Below are 22,342 nucleotides of genomic sequence, written 5' to 3' on the forward strand. Positions count from 1 at the left end.
TCAGCACTGCCAGTAAAAAAGGAACACGGGGGGAGTGTCGACTGGTGTCGACTCATATCGATTGACTACGGTAAATACAGTTGACTACAACCAACTACAACTTCAGACCGGTGCGCGGTGATCTCGTCGAGCGGGTCGAGCCTCGAGCCGTCGAGTCGAGTGGAGTCCTGGAGTCCGGAGTCGAGTAGATCCCGATCGGTCGGTGCAATATGCAACGCGGTACGTTTGCGACGTTCGTCGCGCGAGTTTGAGCCGCACGAGCACGGCGTACGCGTGCATGGTGGCCGCGTTCCTTAACGAGGACCTGTTTCGGATTCGCATTAGTTGTGTGAGTAAACGCGATACATTTCATTCTCTCGCGCGAGGCGAACGCGAACGCGCGACCGTACGCGGGGCGTCCATGGCGGCGGCGGCGGCGGCGGCGGGCGCGACGTCCCCCGCGCCGTTTGCACACGGCATGTTTCCGAAATCGATCCGATAATCTCTTCCCACAGCCCTGGGAATCGAAACCAATGTATGATCGGTATGATTTTGGACGAGGGCTCGTAGCGAATTTCGCTCGTCACTCGCGCTACTCCGCGCTCTGGTGCGTCCTGATATGTCCCGAAGGCATATTTTATATATACACGAAGTCGCTCAATGAGAGAAACGTGAGCATCTTTGACCGATGAGGTACCCCGCGTCGATGTTATCGTATTTTTCTTTCTTTAATGGAACGTATGTACGTACGTTGGGTACCTTATTGATCAAGATGCTTGTTACGCTTTTCCATTTAGGGAGGTTTCGACCAAATCACGATTAACTTGCCGATCAATTTAGGAATGAGTGGATTACGATCTGATTGTTCGGCTTCAAAAGATTATAATTTTGTGACAAAATTAAGGTAGCGCGGATCTTTTTTTTTTTTTTTTTTTTTCAAAGCTTAATTAAAATTCAGAAAGATTGTGTTTAGAGAAAAGCATTGATCAAGATAAGAGAAAGTTAATTATATAACTAGGAGGATACACAGAAAAGACGATTCAAATATGTTGGCTCAGCGACGAGAAAAAAGAAACGGAGATAAATTTTGTTCTATGATTTTGTAGTTTTACCTTCCTCCTTAAATTAATTCAGAATTTTGTCAAAGTTACTCTTAAGATAACTGATTAACTTAATTGACAATTGCTTTATCAATTTGTATAATTTTGTTAACGTGGATAGAATAATTAATTTTGTCGTTTAGCATATGGAAAAGGAGATTAGATTGGAGTCATTGAGTCACGCAGAATTAATCTCTGATTAAGTTAATCGGAGCTTAGTCGAAGTCATATCCTTAGATACCTTCGTGTATAACAATCTTTGTAGCAGTGCTAGCAGTAAAACAGTCATGTCTGCCAAATTCGCTATCAGTCTTCGACGTTGCGTGATACATGAGGAAAAAAAATACCGATAATCGCAATTAAACGGTAACAATTATCTGTACGTTTACACATCCAAATCTGAATTCAACGATATATACTGGTTTCATAGGTTTCGTTGTTTATAGCCCGATCCTCATATTCAGGATCATCTTAAGTATACGATCGCCAAATGCTGTGTGGCCATTCCGTTGGTTGGATGGAGTCTTAAAACTGCTTACGACCAGACTTCAGACGATCTTGAACGTAAGGACTATAGAGAACTTGGACTCTACCGCTCTAGGAGTCTAATCTTATATTGGATGCTTTCCATTTAGGCTGTGGTCCGACTTGACGCTACAAATGCTTCGAAGCATTCCTCTTCTCCTTTCTTTCATTGAAGAAAGAAGGAGAAGAAGAGAACGCTTCGAAGCATTTGTAGCGTCAAGTGGACCGCAGCCTTAGTGAGACAAGTCGACGCCAACGTCGTTTTATCTTTTTTTTGGCAATCAATGGGTAACAAAGAGAAAAGTGACACTTGCGTCGATTTGTGTCACTAAATGGCAAGCATCCATTCAAGATTATCTTGAGTCCGGTTACAAGAGATATTGTTACGCCCGTGCTGTGCGCTTGCTGTGCGCTCATGCCGTATCGCCCGTTAGACGCCTGAGTGGCTTTACTAACAGCCGGTCGTCTGATTTACGCTCTGGGGGCCGATATCACAATCTCCGATTAACGTGATTCTCCGATTAAACTCACTCTGCGTCTCTTTCTAACTGTCCCCCTAGAAAGAGACGAAGAGTGAGTTCAGTCGGAGAATCACGTTAATCGGAGACTGTGATATCGGCCCTTATATCTCGTATTTGACAGACGTTTCTTGTTGTATTAGAGCAATAAATCCGTTCTTTTATAACAACAGAGAGCATCTTTATTCCCGGTGACGGGGAAGCGCGGCGCGTTCGCGAATGCGGTGAGAGTGCGAGTGCGGCGAACGCTTGACGAGCGTAACAATATAATGAGACTTTAGCCTTTTGCTCTAAACTGTAATGATTTTTTTTCAGCAAAAAGCGTTTTTGGCGATGCCTTAAACCACAATCTCTAAGCTTCAAGCGAGTTGGCTAGGTTGCAGCTGTAAATTTTAGAGCAAATTAATGTCACAGCTCAGAGCTTAGAATAAAAGGCCAAAGGCTTATTATTGTATACAGAATAGAGTAGTGGGCCTATTCTGTAACTGTTAACGACAGTTTCGTTATCGTTATATTTGCATTGCGCATATATTATACATGGTAAAAAAGCTGCGCAGCAATATAACGATGACTCGATGACGAAATCGTCGTTAAGAGTTACAGAATAGGCTCGCTGGTCTCATGAGCGTCTTAATATTCTATTTGGCTAATAAAATGGCTGTGCAACGTCTTAAAATGGTACTTAAGATAGTCTTGAATACAAGATCTGATTTTGAATACTGAGCATAATCTCTGCTATATGTACAGCTTCTCTTTTTTCGATATTTCTCTAACAAAAATGTGGAGGCATATAATTAATTGTTGCAAGATAATATCGTCTGATTTTTTATGTTATATTTCTGCAAATGTAAAGCTTCAGATTAAAACTCTGTTGCCTCATTGAAAGTCTTAACATACAACATAATATAACATAATATAAAACATTTAAGTTAAATCACAATCTAAAAAGAATACTGAAAAGTTAATTATGCAAGTAATTAAGAAGGTATTAACTGACTGCTATTCTTAACTAGTTATTAATTACTATTATTATTGAAAGATTTCAAGCTTTAAATCGAATTTTAATTCGGAGTTTGATTGTACAGAAGTACAATATTAAAAATTCAATACAATGTAAGAAAGGTGTACGTTAAGTCGTTAAGTAATAAGTACTCCTCGACATTTTCGTAAAGGGAAAATCCGTTGCGGAATCCAATTGATCTCGCTTAAAAGTAGAAAGGAATAGTAGCGAATAAGTTATTCAGTAGCTTCGTGACACCTCGTAATCCTCCTATCCATAGGAGTTAATGCGCCACAGAAAATCAATAAGCACGCACCTTTGTACTTTCACATGATAAACCCTTGATCTAACCTTCCCTGAATTGCGACTTAAGCACCTGTCTTGTACTAACCCAATCCCTAACCGTCTTTCGATACGTATAGTTGTAAGTATTATTCTACTTAAATGAGCGGTGAACACTCGTTTTTTAAAAGAAAGATAACCAAAGAAAGAAGTCGTTTGAATCACAATTGTTTCATCTTCGATCAGCCTTGATCGATACAATTAGATGCCGAAGAGATATTTTTGCTCCAAAACCTGATTGATGAATTCTTTCATCTGCAGGGCGTTCAGCGGATCGTGTTATAATTAGCGAGGAAGGCGATTCGCCATGAGAAAAAAAGTGTGGAGTAAAGGTTTCCCCTTTTAGATTGATACGTACAGTTTTCGAGAGAAATTTGTAACATCGCAAGATATATAGCATCTACATCTTTGATTCTGGATTGACATACACGTATACGCATACACATACAGACTTTTCTGTAAGTATAAAAATAGGCGGTTCACCTATTTTTCAATCATTTTGTCTACACGTGTATTTTAACCGAACAGTTGATGGGTCTGTTTTTTTATTGCTGAACTGGCTGCACTAGTTCAACAATAGAAAACAGACCCACACATTGAAGCCTGAGAAACGTATATATACGAGACTTTCACGTTTTAAAAGTACACGTACAGTTCTTGAACTAGTGCAGTCAATGCAGCAATAAAAAAACAGACCCAATGATGAATAAATATAAAGTCGATATAATGATGAAAATTAAATGAAATAAGGAATATATTTAAACGTTATTTGAAAAAAATTATTCAAAATTATTGCTTTTAAGAAGCTACGCAATTGAAAAATTTTATCTTACTCTCTACATTTTTAACAGTCTTTTCCACGAGGAATTGCTTCCTTATATCGCGATTTATATCCGATTGCTGTACCTTTCATCCCAAATCTTCCTTTAATTTTTACATATATATATATGTGATATCTCTCACATTTTTTTATCCTGTCGCGCCGTGCAAAAGCATTTATATTTTTGTGTGTCGAATTTGCCACACAGCGACGAGTCAAATATCTTGAATCGAAGTGACTTTATAAATATACATGTATGTAATCTGAATTACATGATTTTTTGGGTCGTGGCGATATTCTGAAATCTAATTTTTATTTTATTTTAATTTCTTGCGTTGATATATGCTACGTATGTATCTAAGACATAATCATATGATTTTATTATGAAGGTACAATACTTTAAGGAGAATCTGCTCTTTATATTACATTAATATATACTCGGCGATAGAATGGACGAGATACTTCTTTTTTATTAGTGACTTCCATGTATCTAATATCTTTTCTTAACAGGGAGAATCTATTTTGGTACAAAGCTGTCACACTAGCTGTTACGCGGAATACGGAGTACAGATTTCCATATACAAACCGCTAGTGTATTCCACTAACTATGCTAATGAGAAAAAAAATGCTCTTTAAACATGAGCCTGCAAATGCATTCTTTCTAGTTTCACTATCAAAAGTTTAGCCATTAGCAGAAACATTACAATACTCAAATGAATTGTCAAACACGCAAGTATTGTTCGACTACTATAGTAAAGTATAAATAATTGGATATGAAACAATTTTAATGTATCAAATAACACTCGATATTAAGAGCGCATTAAACTGCTATTATTATTGTTATTTGATACCTATCTTTATATTTTACTAGAGTTTATCAGGGTGTTGTAGGTTTTTTGCTAATATCTGCGACTCTTAAAAAGAACGCAATTGTAAAACCGTGTTTATATAATATTTTTTTATCATTATACAATAAATAGGATACATTTCTAAGATTTGTTGAGATACTTTGCGTGTTTGATCCCTGAAATAAATTGATTATATATGGTATAATAACGATACGAAACTCTCTCTTGCTTCTTGAGAAGCTGTCATTAATATACATGAAAAATTAGCAAATGCGTTACTGCAAAAAATTGTGTTAACATATGATGTTTGTTGATTTGCTGCATCAGTTGTTCCAAATGCAAATTGCACATTTCCAGACTTTCTCGTACAGAAGTCTAATGGCATTTTCACTCTGCGCTACTTTATCGCATGATTTTGTTGATACATTGAACGTATTACATGATAATTTCTTATCATGACAGATCTTGCTTCTCAGATTACACTTCTGACATGTGATATTCTTTGAGAATATATTTTCCATTGATAATGTAATAATTATAGGTCGTAATAATACATCGCATTTGAATAAATAATATGTGGAAGTATATAGGCTTTTCCGCTTACATATACTTCCACACATTATTTATTCCAAATGTGATATTATTACAAGATGTGCAAAAATTTTATTATTATTTTGACAATTTTTCAAACTGCATCAGCTACGGTGTAACTGCATATCTCATGCATTATATGTAACATATATACATACATATATGTTCTATACTGAATTTTAAACAGCGTTACGACATAATTTATATATACATTTTACTTTTAGAAAAGTACATTTATATTAATCTATAAGTTAGAAAACACGTTTATACGCTGCAAAATTGATCAGCGATGGCACACAATCATATTTTTTGACGTTATAATCGATGAATTATATACGTTTGAGTTTAAACAGTTTGTTTTTGTTAGATTTGTTTACCATCTTTATACAATTGTATAAAGGATTGGAATAATTGGAATGTATTGAAATAAGTTAAACAAAAATCATGAAATGTGTGCTTGTAACTACGATGAATAAAGTATATAAATTTTTTTCAAATACAAGTATTACCTAGAACGGAGTACGGCCTTTAAAGTGGACTAGCAACTGCTTGCTAGTCTGATAGAAGATTTGCAAAATGCAAAATTGGAACCAATGGCAGTTGTCAGCTGGTGTCACTACCCCAGTGCCGCAACCACCAATTGGCTATGCTGCACCAGGCGCAGATCCTATGACCCTGATGCAAAGTCATATGCAGTATTATAATCAACCAGTAAGTATGATTTTAAATGAGGATATTACATTTTTTTTATATGAATTTGCACAACAGCCTTTTGATCAAGTTATTGATAAACTGCATATAAATATTATACATATATATATATATGTATGTATATATCATATATACATATATATAGAATATTTATATTGGGATATATATATAACAAATGAGCTATGAAAATACAACACTGTTGGTGCCTGTAATAGTAATTTATTTAGAATTAACAATGAATAGTAATCCGGATGTTTCGGCTCCACTTTGAGCCATCTTTAGTGATATAAAAAGTTAATATAAACTTATGATCAAGCTTTTTTTGGGATTAGATCGTGACGTCAGAGGCGAAAAATGACGCGCTAAGAATTTTTGCGTGCTATTTTAAAATAAAAAAAATTGGATAAAAAAAACACTTCTTTAACACACTTATAAAATATTTCGAAAACTATCCTTTTCCCTTGACAGTCGTAATAAACAGTCGTAAAAAAATGTAATACGAAGCTTAGTTACCTATAGACTTATGCGATATCTCTAATATTCCTTTATCCTTTATTGAAAGAAGGAGAAAAAGAGAAAGGATGGACGGAGAAAGAAGTGTAGCTAATAAAAGCAGAACACGTATTATGGAACAGATGGAACTTTTCGGAACGGATTACGATCGGAATTGTTTAGTTATTATCTAGATTTCTATTGTGTTTTCTAGGTAAAACAGAATAATTCCGATCGAAATTCATTCCGAAAAGTTCCACAATACGTACCCCTGATCTTTTAACTTGAGGAGAGTGAGGCAGCAGTCGGCTAGAAGCCACTAAATGATTAACTTCGTCTCCTTTCTTCTTCAACTTTGTAATTGCGAGAGCGTAGTGGAAGCTAATATGTTACATATATATATTTTTATTAGGCGCCTAGCGGATATACACCAGAGCAATGGGCAGCTGCACAACAGCAAGGTTGGGCTCAATGGCAACAATGGCAACAACAATATCAACAATGGCAGGCACAATATGGTGACAAGGTATAATATAAAAATATATTGATATAACTTACTCTTTTAAACATATAAATATAGAGTGTATAAAAATAACTATATATAACGATAAATAAGCATAAGTAATATGACATAACATAATGAAATTAATCAAATTTTTGAGAGAAATTGGTATCAATAATTTTTTTTATCATTGAAGCACTAGCATTAGACCTATCATTTTATTTTATAAAATAATTATATTATTATATTATCGCAGGAATGTATGTATACATAATGGATAAAAAATATCTTTAAGATATATAGCTTTTTAAAGTTTTTTTGGATTCTTATTATTGAGTAGTATAATGAGATTTTAATTAAAGACATTAATTTATATTTACAAAAAACTTCCTATATACTTTTATATATAAATAATTTTAAATTTTAAATATTAAATGATTATTATTAGAAATCTCTTGTAACAGTTTTCTCTATTTTGGTGCAAAATTAAAAAAAAAAAAAAAAAAAAAACAAAGAGAATATATTATATAAATATATCTTTAATCATCTTTTATCTATTCTTTTTAAAATAATGTTAGGTAATGTTGTAAAAGTAAAAATTATATGTATATATCTTAAAAATTGATATGTATTCAGAAAATGTTTAATATCTATAGAAACATTAATAGTTTCAATTTATGAATTTCTATTAATAGGAAATTCTTTTCAGTATCAGGAGATGAAGCATTTGTCAGCGCAGGATATGAACTTGACGAGTCAAATGCAAGTGTCATCAAATGTGCAACCACCGCCTCTTCCCAAGGAGGAAACGCGACCTCCTTTGCCCCCCGCTACCACAAATACATATCAATTTACAAACCTGCCACCCCCGCACCAAAACAATCTTCCATTATTCCCCTTGAAAGAATCTGCCAATAAGACGATGTCGCAAGCGAATGTAACAAATTATCCTCCGAATCCACCATTACCTACCACGAGCCAACCACCTTTACCACCTGAAATCGCCGAGAATAGGGAGAATGTCACAGCTGAAAAATCCAATAGTAATGTAATTAGTGAATCCAATAGTGCTAAGAAATTGAACTTGGAAGATGACGAATTGACCGAAACTGAGAAAACATTTGACGCACAGTTCAAACAGTGGGAAGAACAGTTTAATGCCTGGAAGCAGCAAAACGCCAATCATCCAGACAAGGTAAGTACTATTTTCAATATACATAGTTTATTACGATATATTAAATAAATGTATAATTAAAGAGAGTAATTATTCACATTAGGAGACACATTTTCGATGAGGTTGATTTTGGTGTTTGTTGAAAAAGTAAAGATACCGAATGACTTTTATCTTATTTTGACGATTGTCGACGATGAATAATTTTGCAAATAATTTTGATATATAATTATATTGAAAATCTAATATTTACATTACTATGCTTTTTAATATTTTGAAAAAAATGTATTTTGAAATGTAATTATTATTCGAAGTAAAATTAATGGACATTCTTATTTTTAATATAATATACATCAAGATCAACGTTAAAATAATTGAAAGCATGTATGACTTGACGTCACAAATAATTGAAATTGCACTTTTTATAGAGATTACATCGATATTTCTGTATTTCAGACCCAGTATAAACATTACGAAGCAAAATGGACATCATGGCGTGAGAAACTTCTCGAACGGCGTGAGCAGATGCGCAAGAAACGCGAGCAACAGAAACAGGCTGCCGCGAAAGCAGAAGCTGAAAAGAACAAAAGCATACCTGGCGATGATAAAATACTAAACATCTTATCCAACACCGACAATCAGCGATTGATCAACAATCTATTGGGTATTGGGAAAACTTTGGGTCTTACAGGGAAGCAAAATATTCCCGCATCTTTATTGCCCCCGCCACCGCCTCCACCGGTGTCGGAAACCACAAATTCTAATAATCAACATGCCACACAAGGGATGCAGCAAACTCTATCGCAAGTGAACATGATTAGACCCGCAGCACCAAATTGGTCGAATCAACAACAATGGGGAAATCAACAATATAATCCCAGAATGGAAGCGCCAGGGTACGGTCCAGGAATGTCGACAATGCCTCCGACAATGCTCTCAACACCGGATGTTGGGCCACCTCAAATGGCCTCGTCAAATTTTGCACAACCACAGTTGAATCTGCCAAATAACATTACACCAAATTTTTCACAACCTCCGCCAAATTTTTCTGGTAATAATCGAATGCAATTGCAAAATGTCAAAGCGCCGGGTCCAGCAAACATAAAAGATTGTCCTCCGTTTGGTTCGGCTAATTCTTCAAGTACGAATGTGCATTTTATGCATTCAAACGATCGACCACCTCACAATTTTGACGGACAGCCGAACTTTAGAAGAGGCGATCAGGAACGTTTTGGACGAGATAACACTAATCCAAATTTGCACGAACAAGATCAGTTTAGACCTTCTACTGATACTTTTGACAAAGTCGACGCACAACATTTCAGAAGAGACGATAGAAATTTCAGTGATTTTGGGAATAATCAATTAAATTCGCAGAATAATTTTAATCCAGATAATGATCGATTTGGAACAGCAAATGACCGCTTTGGACCAGGGAATGATCGTTTCAATAGGGAGACCAATCGGTTTGGACCGATGGGAAGTGATAGGTTTGCATCGGGAGGTGATCGATTCGGATCAAACAACGATCGTCCAGGATCTGATCGATTTAACAATGAATGGTTTGGACAGGAGGGTGATCGATTTAAACCTGGAAATGATCGACTCGAGATGGACAAGGATCGCCGTGGACCTGGAAACGATCGATTTCCAGATAATGAGCGACTTGGGTCGGATCGGTTTGTACCAGGTGGACAATTTGTTTCTGGAACTGATCGTTTCGACTCTAAAGATCGTTTCTTCTCTGGTAATGATCGATTTGGTTCTAATAGCGAACATTTTCGTCCGAACGATCGATTTGGTAGAGATAACGCAGATTATTTCGATCCAAAAGATACAACTGATCACAGACGAGACAGTTTCGGTACTAATACTCGAAGTTTCAATAGAAATCCATCATTTAGTCCGCCGAACGAGCTACCGCCAGAACTAAGGAAACTCATGGAAAAGCGAAAAGCAGCAGGGGACGTATTCAGGCCAAGTTTTATTGATTCCGATAAAACCACTAGTGTTGGTTCTCTTAGCGAGAGCTTCAAAAAGATTACCGGTGACTCACCCTTTAGAAGCACCTTCGATTTTCAAAAGAATCCACCAAATCGTAGTGGATTAGCAAATAGTGGACCATCGAGTTTTCAATCACATCCTTCCGACTTGGGACAAATTTCCACCTCGTCGTATGGACCACGTCGTATGGATCACCTTTTCAACCGCGATAACGAACCTCCTTTCAGAGGACATTCAGACAACTTTGCTAAACACAATCCCATAGATCACAATGAACAAATAGGGAAGAATATGGAAACCAGACCGCATCTCAATCAGTCTCAGACAACAAATATTCAGTCTCAAGATGCAGTTAAACAATCTGAAAAGATTGAAACTGCTGAGTCCGATTCTCCGCTGCAAACTGGTAATATTGCAGATGCAAAAGATACAGAAGCGATGCAAACGAATGAAGCTAATAATTCTTCTAAGCAAAACGACACCGTTACTTTGGATGGCTCGAAGAATAATAGTGGGGCAATAGAGGTTATAGTTATTAACGATGATAATCCTTTGCAACAGGATGACAAGCAATCTGATAATCAAATAAAAAACAACACCGAAAAAGTAAATGAATCTAATAACGATAGCATTATTAAACAGCCTGAAAGCTTGCCCTTTATGGGTGAAAATGATTCACGGCCAGTGGATTTGAACATGGAACCACCACCGGAGCTGCCCAATTTGTGCCCTGTTTCTACGGACTCCAGTCAAAATGTGCAGTTGAATCCGAACCAAGATTTTGATAGAAAGGGACCAGCCGATAACCAGTTTGATATGCGTTTTAATAATTTTGGCCCCAAGGGGATGGAATTTAAATCTGGTGTGCCATTTGGATCTCGGGGACCGCCAATGTTTGGCCCTAGAGGTCCTCGCGCGTTTCCAACTGGTCCTCCGTCAGGTCCTCCTCCACTTTTATCGCAAAGTTCTATGGATATACAATTGGGCCCACGAGGTCCCAAAGATGGCCAACTTGGACTTAATGTACCTACTGAAAGTCGATTTAGCCCTAGAAGATCCAATGAAGAGCAATATGGTGATCGAGATTGCAACAATGAGTTATCTGAACCTCCAAATAATGAGAAATTTGATCCACGTGGCCCGATAGACAAGTCAATTGGTCAGTTTGAACCTCGAGCGCCGGTAAATGCAAAGTTTGGCCTGAGAGGACTCATTGATCGACAGATTGGACCAAGGGGACCTATTGATTTACCATTTTTACCGCGAAATTCTGGTCCATTTGGACCCAGAGGCAACAATATGCAATTTGGCCCTAGAGGAATTAATGATCGTTTGGATTCCCGAATACTTTCCGAAAGATCATTTGGTCCGCGAGGGCCTAATGAAGGATCATATGGTTTTAAAAGTTTTAGTGATGCACTTTTCGGTAAACGTCTTTCAGACTCGCAGTTCGGCGCTATGGGATCTAATAAGTTTGATAAAACGAATGAGGTACCGTTTGATAAGAGACCTCCTTTCGGTAACAGTGGATCTTTTGGTTTTTCTGACGAAAGAACTCTTGGTTCTCAAAGATCTAATGAAGGTATGACTGGTCCCCGTGGTTCTAATGAACCTATTTCTCTTAGTTCAAATGATGCTCTGCTTCCACCTAACTCGAAGAATTTCAATGAGAACCGATTTGAATCCCGAGATTCTAACAGTGGACCTTTTGGATCGTCGGACTTCAAAGCGAAAGGTCCGATGACTGATTCAATTAATGTGAATTTTCCACCTCTAAGCGATTCTTTGCTCAATCGCGGCGATTACATACGTAGAAACCCCTGTATCAGAAAAGAACAGTTTGAAGATAATATTTTTGCTAAGAGAGCCAGATATGAAAACCCAAAACCGGGTGAAGAATTCAATAGAAGTTGTCTGGACAAAAATCTCGATATAGAAATGCGGAAAGGTAACACCAGTGAGTATGTTAGACGTATACCTGATCCTAATAAAAAAGAATTAGAAACTACACCTCGTCTGGGATACGGACCGAACGACACTTGGAAGGACAAGTTCGGCAACATTCAGAGGTCCGATGCAGAGCAACACAATATAATCGACAGAAACGTTCCAAATACGTTCGACGAAAGATCGAGGATCGAACCAAAGATGAGTGATTACAAGTCACGATATGGCGAATCCCCGACTGGACCCGATTTCCAATCGAAGCATGCCTCTAATTTATTCATGAAACGATCTCCATTAAAGGGTGGTCAAGAATTTTGCGTACAGAGGCAATTTAATTATAATCACGGCGAAGGTGATAAGAAATTCGTTGAATCGGTTCTCTTCACTCCGACGAAGGTGATTGATTACGGGCACGTATCTCGTCCTTTGACTATGGATCAGCATCTGTCATCGGTCCAGTCCTTTGATTACGGTCATGGGAATTTAAAACCAGCAGTTAATCGCGAACAGCAACAGCAGCATTATTCGAAGAGAGATTTTAGAAATTGGGTGGAGAATGAGCAGAATCTGAGGGAATATACTGAAAAGATGAGCAACTATGAAAATACCAAAGGACATAAACCGAGGAATTACGCGATGAATTACGAGATGCGCAAATCTGCGGATTATAATAAACGAAAGGAACATGATTGGCAATCGAATAAGAAAACCGACGAGGAGAAGAACGGTGATCGTAAAGAGAGAGGATATAATCCCGAATCAGAATCTCGAATTTTTGAACGAAATGATATTGATCAGAGCGACCGATACCAAAATGATAGAAATATTCACAAAGGTAATTTTAAAATACATATTTATCTCAGGAATATATATATATATATATATATATATATATATATAAAATACATTTTGTTTCAAGTAACAATAGAATCTTAGATGATCAGAATTTTTAATTAAATTGTAAAAAATTTTTACTCTAAATCTGAATCAGTAAATAGTCACTGATTCACTGATTCAGATTTAGAGAGATACTATTTTATTAATTAGTTTATAATTAGTTATATAAATATATAAACTAATTATTTGTTAACTAATGCTAATTTTGTTATTTGGCAATACTGGAATAATTTTATTCTTAATATTTATTATATATTTACTTTAATACACGGTCTTCTCTCTCATGATAAACATGTTTGCGCAGTAATATACAGTTTTACTTTTTCATTAAACACATGAAAAATAATCTAAATAGCGAATCGACAAATTACAGTCAAATATTTTTTTGATCTGACCTCGTATCTAAAAAAAAATCTACTTTCTGCTTGTTGTTTAAATATTTTTGTGCATTCTTTATTTATGAAAATGGGCCCAGAATCATCGAAGATGTTTTTAAAACGTTTGGTCAAAGTTTATTAATTTATTTTAATTGTAATTGATAAAAGAATGTCATTTACAACCATAAAAGTGAAGTGTAGAATACGCTTAGAAAGTTTAGAGTGCTGATTTCGTTTCAACATGTACATAAATTGTACAATGTAATTATACATTGAAACATTCAGGTGAACAGTTTATACTGAGTATTTTATTTTATCCATTATCTTTCTATATCTTTCAGATATAGAACGGATTCAAGAGACACGTGATAGTTCCCAAAGGGAAATGAATAAAGACAATGACAAAGATGATAATAGGTATTGTAAAAATATTATATTTACCTTTTTGTAATATAAAAGTAGCTAATGATGTTATATAAAAAGAAGTTTACGGGATATATGTGTTCTAAATGTATATGGCATTTTCTTTAGATTGAAAGGAAATGTTAACTGGCAGGAGAATTCAAACAAAAACGTCGTAGATACAAAACTACAAGAGATCAGGTATGTTACTTTTTGAGTCTGCAAAAGCTTTAATCTACATTTAATCTAATACTCTAATACGGAGAAAAAAGGGCAGTAAAGGATATTAAACAGAATTTAATTCTAAAAAATGTAATAATTTTAGGAAAAACAAAGCTTTCTCTATGAGGAAGCAATATAATAATTTTTGTAAATATATTTTCATAAAAGGAGATAAAGACAATGAAAGAGAGAGGGGAGGAGATACATTCGATTAAATTTTATGTACAAAGTATTTATTAAATTATATATCAATTGTTACGGATAAATTTAAATTACTAATCAAGAATAAACATCAGGAATAAACAGGTTTGATATCGTGCCAAATATAAAAAAAAATACAAAATTTAAAAAATATAATACAATTTTTAACAATATTTTTTAGGAAATAATTTTTTTTGCATATTTTTTGCTGGGGTAATTTTACTGGTAAATGGTCACCAATCATTTTATTAATAATATTGATAAATTATTAATATTATTGGTAAAATAATTGGTAAAAAATCATACACCAATTGGTATTTTAATCATTGATAACTAATTGATTACCAATGATTGATAAAATAATCATTTTGACTTTAAGTTAATGTCCTAGTTTGGCCATGGTTATCTTTAGATAATCATGACAACTGCGTCTGACAGTTTAATATCTACATGTAAAAAAGATAAAATTGAAAACTGAATACAACAGATTGTAAAATAAAATATTAATTAGTAAAATTATAGTTTAGGCTTTTGTAATTAATGTGTTAGTCAGTGCACGTTTTTAGAGCACAATACATAAATATCTTTAGTTAGGGTATATTTAGATTATGACCTGAATCACAGCAAAAAAATATGTCCAGAAACGTGCCTTATGGAAATACAAGTATTAAGGCATTTACGCCTTTTTTTAGAGGAAACGACAAAGAGAATAATAATGCAAAATAATGCAATATATTAAAAAAGAGTATTCAAACGTTACAGGAAATGTTGATGAATGTTATATTGAAAATTAATAAATTTTATGTAGGACAAATATGTATTTGTTACACATTATCTGTTATTATACAACATAACAGAGAAATTAGTCCTAACGTGAAGTTTTATTCTATACTACTATGGCAATTATTCCCATAGAACAAAAATTTTTCTCCATAAATCCCAAATTCCAATTTTTTACATGGCACTTTGAACTGTATCCACCTGTTAGTGGTATTTTTATTTGTTTATACATTTACAAAATAGGATTACTGAAAGTAACACAAAAATTTATGAAGATGTGTTATGATCATTTTTAGTAGATCTTTTCTTTCAATTATACTTCGATAATGTTGGCGAAATTTTATGGTTTTATTAATTATATTTTATCATGTAAATATTGCGCATATGCAGTTGTGCATTTGCTGCAACATGATTTATGCTATATTTGTCGAAGTTTGAAAAAGGGATTTATAGAATTTTTAAGATGCCATGAGATTTATGAGCTATTTTATGTTCTATGATGTTTTTACAATTTTTTGAGACGGATATCTACATATCTGAGCTTGAGTAACCAAATAATAATTATTTCATGTAATTTTTCGGATATCCGAATGTCAATAAAATACTGACATGGCAGATATATCAAATTTAATATATCTGTGTTACAGTCAGTCTGATTAATATATTAATTACGCATATAGGTATCAAATACCATGCATATACAAAATTTACCATATAAGTCTATCGGTTATTTTTCATAATTTTTAGTATACGCCCTTTAATTAAATACTATATATAAAATATAGTTTGATGAATGCTGTTCTGCATGTGTAAAAGTCTTCTCCGTTTGGCGGAGCTATAAGAAACGCTTGTGTAAAAATGAATTTACTTTAAACAAATATTTGTGCCAAATTTTTATTAATGCTCTTAACAAAATACATGTAATATGTATTTATACATATTATTACACATATTTATATCTTACATATTATTACATACATTTTATTCTCTACGATTTTACTGCAAGATGGTTATAATTCTACGTCTCGATTGATCACAATAAATTTTTCTATTTTTATCTCTGATAAATTGAATTTCTTACGGTATAGCACTGATCTGTTAAAAATGTATTTGAAAATTTATTACTCTCTAGACATAAAGAGAGGATACGCATGTCGTTTTACTACTTATAATGGATATCTTATATCCGACGTACATAGTTTTTTATAATATATAAATGATATTTATAACAAGTTTTTATCGTTGCTCTCATTAAAATGTTCATAATATGTCATTTCATTGTACCTGACAAATATCTCTCATTTTACTTATTTACTGTAAGATATTTGTTATTTTACTTACAGTATATCGAGAGATCTGTTCACAATAAGGTTCTCACATTTTATGTCTGACAAATCGAATTTTTTTCGATAAATTTGTACTGAATTTTTATTACTGTTCATATATGATATGATATACAGTAGACATTTTACATATGGTATCGATATGTTTATATGGAATAATTTTCTTTTAAAATGTTCGATACACTCTTGTAGATACACACTTTTTAAAGCTAATAGTACAATTACATATGAATATTTAACGAAGGATGCGCTTGTTGCGAAATACTTTTTTCAAGTTGTCATTTACATGGATATGCAACTGCATAATTACTAAGAAGAATTTCTACAATACAAATATATATTTATTTGCATTTACTTGTGCTGCGCTTGTTATCACAAATATTACTATACTTTTATTATAAGATTATTTATAAGATTGATTAGAGAATCCATTCGTTTTGTTTATTAGCACAGAAACAAAAAACGAATGATTTTCTTCGATCAATCTGTAATGTAATTTATTTATAAGTGTACGGTCACGTTTTTCTTATTTTATTAAGAGACAAATGTATGTTACAGCCTTTCCCTAGACACAAAGAAAAATGTTGCGGAATCAACAACAAAAACCTTGGAATTGGCAAAAATGCCAAATTACACCATGGTCGATGACCTATTGTGCCCACCGGGTCGCCAGAACAGACCACCAAAAATAGCCATCATCCTCAGAGGACCACCCGGCAGCGGCAAGTCTTTTGTGGCTAAACTTATTAAGGTACGTTATAGTAAAGGCTTAAATATATTATTACGTGTATTAACAAACATTAGTAAATTATTAGATATGTGTGAAATATAAATATTAATTAATATATTACGAGAAAGACTCTATTTTTATATTCGACAACGTTTGGCTAATATCGTGACAATTTGACCATTTGGCTTTGGTCAGATTAATCGTCAAGACTTTTTCGACCATGGGTTTTGGTCGTTTCTAAATGAGATGCTTATATGTAAGTATCAAAGATTAAATCAATTTTGAAACGACCAAAACCCATGGTCGAAAAAGTCTTGACGATTAATTTGACTAAAACCAAATGGTTGAATTATTACGATATTAGCCAAACGTTGTCGAATATAAAAATAGAGTCTTTCTCGTTTATTAATTATTGGCGAAACAAATACATAGATATACTTTTTTGTTATTAATATATTACTTTGAATGAGAGATGCATATTATATACTTTGAATATTTAGTTCAATTGCATCGTGTACATTCTACAAATGTATGAAGATACATTTTGTTTGTTATGTATAATATTTTCTTGCTGTGCAGGATAAAGAGGTCGAGCAAGGTGGCTCTCCGCCAAGAATACTGAGTTTAGATGATTACTTCCTCGTAGAAAAGGAAATAGAGACTAAGGATGATAATGGAAAGAAAGTCACAGTTAAGGTATAATATTTATGTTCGTGATATAAAACAAGCTTTAATTGACCGTTACTTTTATTTAGAAATAACATGATAGCAATTTGGTTATGTCAAATTTGTAATGATAATAACATTCAATATCTAAGCGAGCCTTTATTATTAAGAAGTAACAATTTGTCTTTATAATTTATGTGAAAATTAAAATTTATTCATGTAAAATACTTTACAATTTTATAGATTCAAAGCAATTGTGAATGCTTTCCTTTATTTTAGTTCTGATTTATAGTTTTATTGGAATCAATATTATTATACAAATTCTCCTAAATTATTATATAAATATTAGATTTGATGTCTTTTTGGCTTTTTTGTTTTAAATAAAATTACTGATTTGCGTTTTCTCAAAAGAAATTTAGAATTCTTTGTAGATGAAAAATTTGTAGTTATTTAAATATATCTAATTGTTATTTTTGATTAATAAAAGTTTGAAGTGTAATTTTTCTGTTTTATCTGAATAAAATATTCTTTTGGATATTTTTATATATTATTTAAATACATTCTCACGAATTTTTTTTTTGTAATAGGAAATGGTATACGAATACGAAGAGGCTGTGGAGCAAAGTTACATAACATCTCTTGTTAAAGCTTTCAAGAAAAATATAATCGATGGATTCTTTAATTTTATCATATTGGACTGCATTAACGAGAAGATTTCGGATTATGAAGAGATGTGGAGTTTCGCAAAAACAAAAGGTTTTAAAGTAAGTTATTGAGAGATTCATTTCATATATTTAATTTAATAATAATTAATTTAATTATACATAGTCTTCTAAGATTATTATTGTGGATATCTTTCTTGTTGTAGTTTTTTTTATTTTGAATAAATCACTTCACAACAATAAATATTTAAAAAATTGCTTGTATCAATAAAAATCTCCAATATCACGAGTATATAATATTTTAAGAAGAATTAATATAAAAAAATAAAATTTTTAAACACATTGATATACTGATTTTAATCTTATCACTACTTGCGATATATATTACAAGTATGATACTAATAGTTTTTGCTGACAACATATGGTATTATTAAAGGTATACATATGCGAGATGGAGATGGATCTGCAAATATGCTTGAAGAGAAATATTCACAACCGTACCGAGGAAGAAATTAATCGAATTATAGATTACTTTGAACCAACGCCCAGCTATCATCAAAAGCTAGATGTAAACTCAGTGCTGCAAGATCAGGCAATAGAAGAGGTAATTATATTTATTTTTCTTAAAGGAAGCAAATCTCTGTACACACATACTTTGTGACAAAAAGATTGGTCCATTGTCAATGTCTAAACATTTTTCATAAGTTTGCAATTTATAATTTGAGCTTTTCATAATATATGAATTTGTTATAAATTTACGATACTGCAAGATATGCTATTCTTTTGTCGTAATATATATAATATATATCGTAAGATGTATTTGTAATCACAAATATCTTTATTCAAGGTGGATATGGAGGATAGTCAAGAGACGCAGGAGCAATCTACCGCACAAACTGAAGATAGTCAAGATAGCCAGGAAGATGCTCAAGATACAATTGTAATTAAATGAGCTTAAGATCTCTGCTTGTTTTTTTTACATGTCATTCTGTGATTTTTCTTTATGGTTTTTTTTAAACATGTGTTCTTGTTTTTTAGGGTGTTAGTAAGTGGGAGAGAATGGAAGCTGAAGATAAACTAGGTTAATCAATTTACATTAATTTATACTGACAGATTAGTATACGTTTATATTCTACGCATATTTTCTATATTTAGCGTAAATTATCTGTAAGAATAATTATATCTTTTTTTTTTAACAAATCAAATCAAAGCCAATATGAGTTTGTAAGCGTAAATGTTGGTGCACAACAAAAAGTAAGCTTATGTTTGGTCATTAGACCCTTTGTTTTAGCTGAATTTTTTGCATGGTTTATCTGTCCTTTTTTTCATATTGGAAAGAAAAGGAGAAAAGTGTGTTGAACTGTGTAAGAAGTTCAGCTAAAACGAACAGGCCTATTGACTGAAGAGCATCTGAATAGAGATGGAAATTAGTTCCAGTTGAAAAATATTAGAAATGTATAAGAAAGGATTCAACTAGAAGGAATTAGAATATAATTATATTACCGCAGGAACATTTGTGATTGTAAACTTATATTGACTGTTATAGTTTTCTAAGACTAATTATATATTATTTATTTTATCCATTTATTTTAATTTTCTTCGTAATGTAATAATATAGATCGATTGGACGGTTTGGCAAGAAGAAAGAACGAAGCAAAACCGCAAACTATGGAAGATTTCTTACAAGTTCCTGATTACTACAATATGGAAGATACTTCTGGTAAAAAACGAGTACGTATCATACTGTGTTAAGACAATGTTAAATTATAATATCTTTTGATCACAGCTTGTTTAGCTAATTTGAAGAAAATGTTATCTTGGCAAAATAGGGAAATTTATTTGTTTACTGTAGTTTTTCACAATTTTTAATATTGTATATATTCGCAACAAAGTATAAATTAAAATTTTATTAATATCTATTTGAAACTAATTTAATTTTTTAACGTTTATGCAAATTTTTATTTTTGATATCAGTTCAATATAACTGCAGTGAGAGCTTTAAATATAGTCTTTTGATAAATACAGGACTCAAAAAGAAGATTATTCCCTTGCTTTTTTTTACAGGTACGTTGGGCCGATCTAGAAGAGCGTAAAGAGCAGGAAAAGATGCGCGCTGTCGGCTTTGTTGTTGGGCATACTAACTGGGATCGAATGATGGATCCTACGAAAGGTGGAAGCGCCTTAACACGCACAAAGTACATATGATTCAAATATATATAACAAATTTACTTTTAAAACATGTAATCAATGATAAGAATAAAATTAGACATATATTTTATTATTTGCTTTTTTTTTTACGAGTTCCTTTTTTAGGCTTTTATTTTCTTTTTTAAATTTAGATTTCGATATACATGTATATATGTGTATATATACATATATTAGATCAGAATCTAAATTTATATTCATGTTGCTAGACTTTGTACTATTATTATTCAAAATATTGTTGATTATATTTGTACAAAGTATAATAGGATAATTATATGCATAGCATGTAGCACTATGTTCTCGTAATTATGATATTTATGTATATGTACAATACATAATGTATAAATTATAACTTTTATGATTTATAACATTTTAACAATATTTTATTTATATTTATTCATAATTTAATACATTTAATATAATATAATACACTTAACAAAAAGTAATAGAAAAGAAAATTAGACAAACCAGCTAGTTACACTGATTTTCCTAGTAATAAATAAAATTATATACTTTACATTGCGTTGTATTCTCATTGTACAAAATACGTAATCATTATTTACATGATAATTATTATTACAGGTTTTTTACGCTGTCATAGAAAGATTGATAGTTTAACCTGAGCATTAAAAATGAAGTGCAACATTCAACTGATTGATACATCTTATTGTTTTATGTTCAAAGTACTGCAGTATGTAAAAAAAATAGTTTTAAATGAGTTTTAAATGAGTATAAATTCATAACTGTTTAGGTAGAATTTAAGATTATAGAATCGTTATACGATAGTTATAAAAATAAATAAGAAAAATTACATGATAAATTTTAGATAGATAAGGGTAATAAGTCTTGTATATAAAATTATGTACTTGTATCGTAAAAATAAGATTGTATATACATATAAGAAAAAAGTGTATGTAATAGAAAATATTTATCTGGATATATATATATATATATATATGCTCAGATAAATACGTATAACTGATATAATAAAATATACGTTCACTTTAACTATAATAACATTTTCTATTTGATTTTCTCTTTCTGATTTTCTAATATTATCGATTTCTCGTCGATTTTTAGATTGTAGTTTTGCCGACTATAGGTTTGTTCGCGTTGCTTAAATTCCCAAACATTTTTGCACTTGAAATGAGATAAATATATATTCGGCCGTTGGAGAGAGAGAAAGCGAAGATGCTGAGTGCAAAAAGTGGAAGCAACGCGAATGGAGTGAAAGTAAACAAAAAGGAAAGGAAATAAATTTAAATTCAAACTTTATAGGACTCGGAATTTTGATTTGTACCATCTTT

At 32.6% G+C, this 22,342-nt stretch overlaps 1 protein-coding gene across 3 annotated transcripts; it reads left to right on the top strand.

Moving 5' to 3' along the window:
* The first annotated feature begins 22 nt into the window (after positions 1 to 22).
* LOC143896982 (uncharacterized) lies at positions 23 to 21,721 on the top strand. 3 transcript variants are annotated; one of them, XM_077405225.1, is made up of 17 exons: positions 23 to 328; positions 3,726 to 3,922; positions 6,227 to 6,434; positions 7,339 to 7,452; positions 8,138 to 8,623; positions 9,056 to 13,385; positions 14,166 to 14,241; positions 14,356 to 14,427; positions 17,331 to 17,523; positions 18,082 to 18,198; positions 18,756 to 18,932; positions 19,267 to 19,434; positions 19,678 to 19,770; positions 19,869 to 19,911; positions 20,449 to 20,561; positions 20,895 to 21,025; positions 21,618 to 21,721. In XM_077405225.1, the coding sequence occupies exons 3-17, from the start codon at positions 6,300 to 6,302 to the stop codon at positions 21,634 to 21,636; spliced, it is 6,267 nt and encodes a 2,088-aa protein (XP_077261351.1). In that variant the 5' UTR covers positions 23 to 328; positions 3,726 to 3,922; positions 6,227 to 6,299; the 3' UTR covers positions 21,637 to 21,721. The 3 variants fall into 3 exon arrangements, with proteins under 3 accessions (XP_077261351.1, XP_077261350.1, XP_077261352.1); XM_077405224.1 differs by lacking the exon at positions 3,726 to 3,922; XM_077405226.1 differs by lacking the exon at positions 3,726 to 3,922 and having other exon boundaries at positions 23 to 219.
* The last annotated feature ends 621 nt before the right edge of the window (positions 21,722 to 22,342 follow it).

The sequence above is a fragment of the Temnothorax americanus genome, unplaced genomic scaffold (assembly GCF_048541705.1).
Source record: "Temnothorax americanus isolate GAGA-0224 unplaced genomic scaffold, ASM4854170v1 Scaffold2, whole genome shotgun sequence".
In the NCBI taxonomy this organism is placed as follows: domain Eukaryota; kingdom Metazoa; phylum Arthropoda; class Insecta; order Hymenoptera; family Formicidae; genus Temnothorax; species Temnothorax americanus.

Bases quoted from the DNA above. Each gene is read 5' to 3' on its own strand.
- LOC143896982 (XM_077405225.1), top strand. From the start codon at position 6,300: ATGCAAAATTGGAACCAATGGCAGTTGTCAGCTGGTGTCACTACCCCA. The intron at 6,435-7,338 runs GTAAGTATGATT...TATTTTTATTAG, and splicing joins TGCAGTATTATAATCAACCA to GCGCCTAGCGGATATACACC. The intron at 8,624-9,055 runs GTAAGTACTATT...TCTGTATTTCAG, and splicing joins ACGCCAATCATCCAGACAAG to ACCCAGTATAAACATTACGA.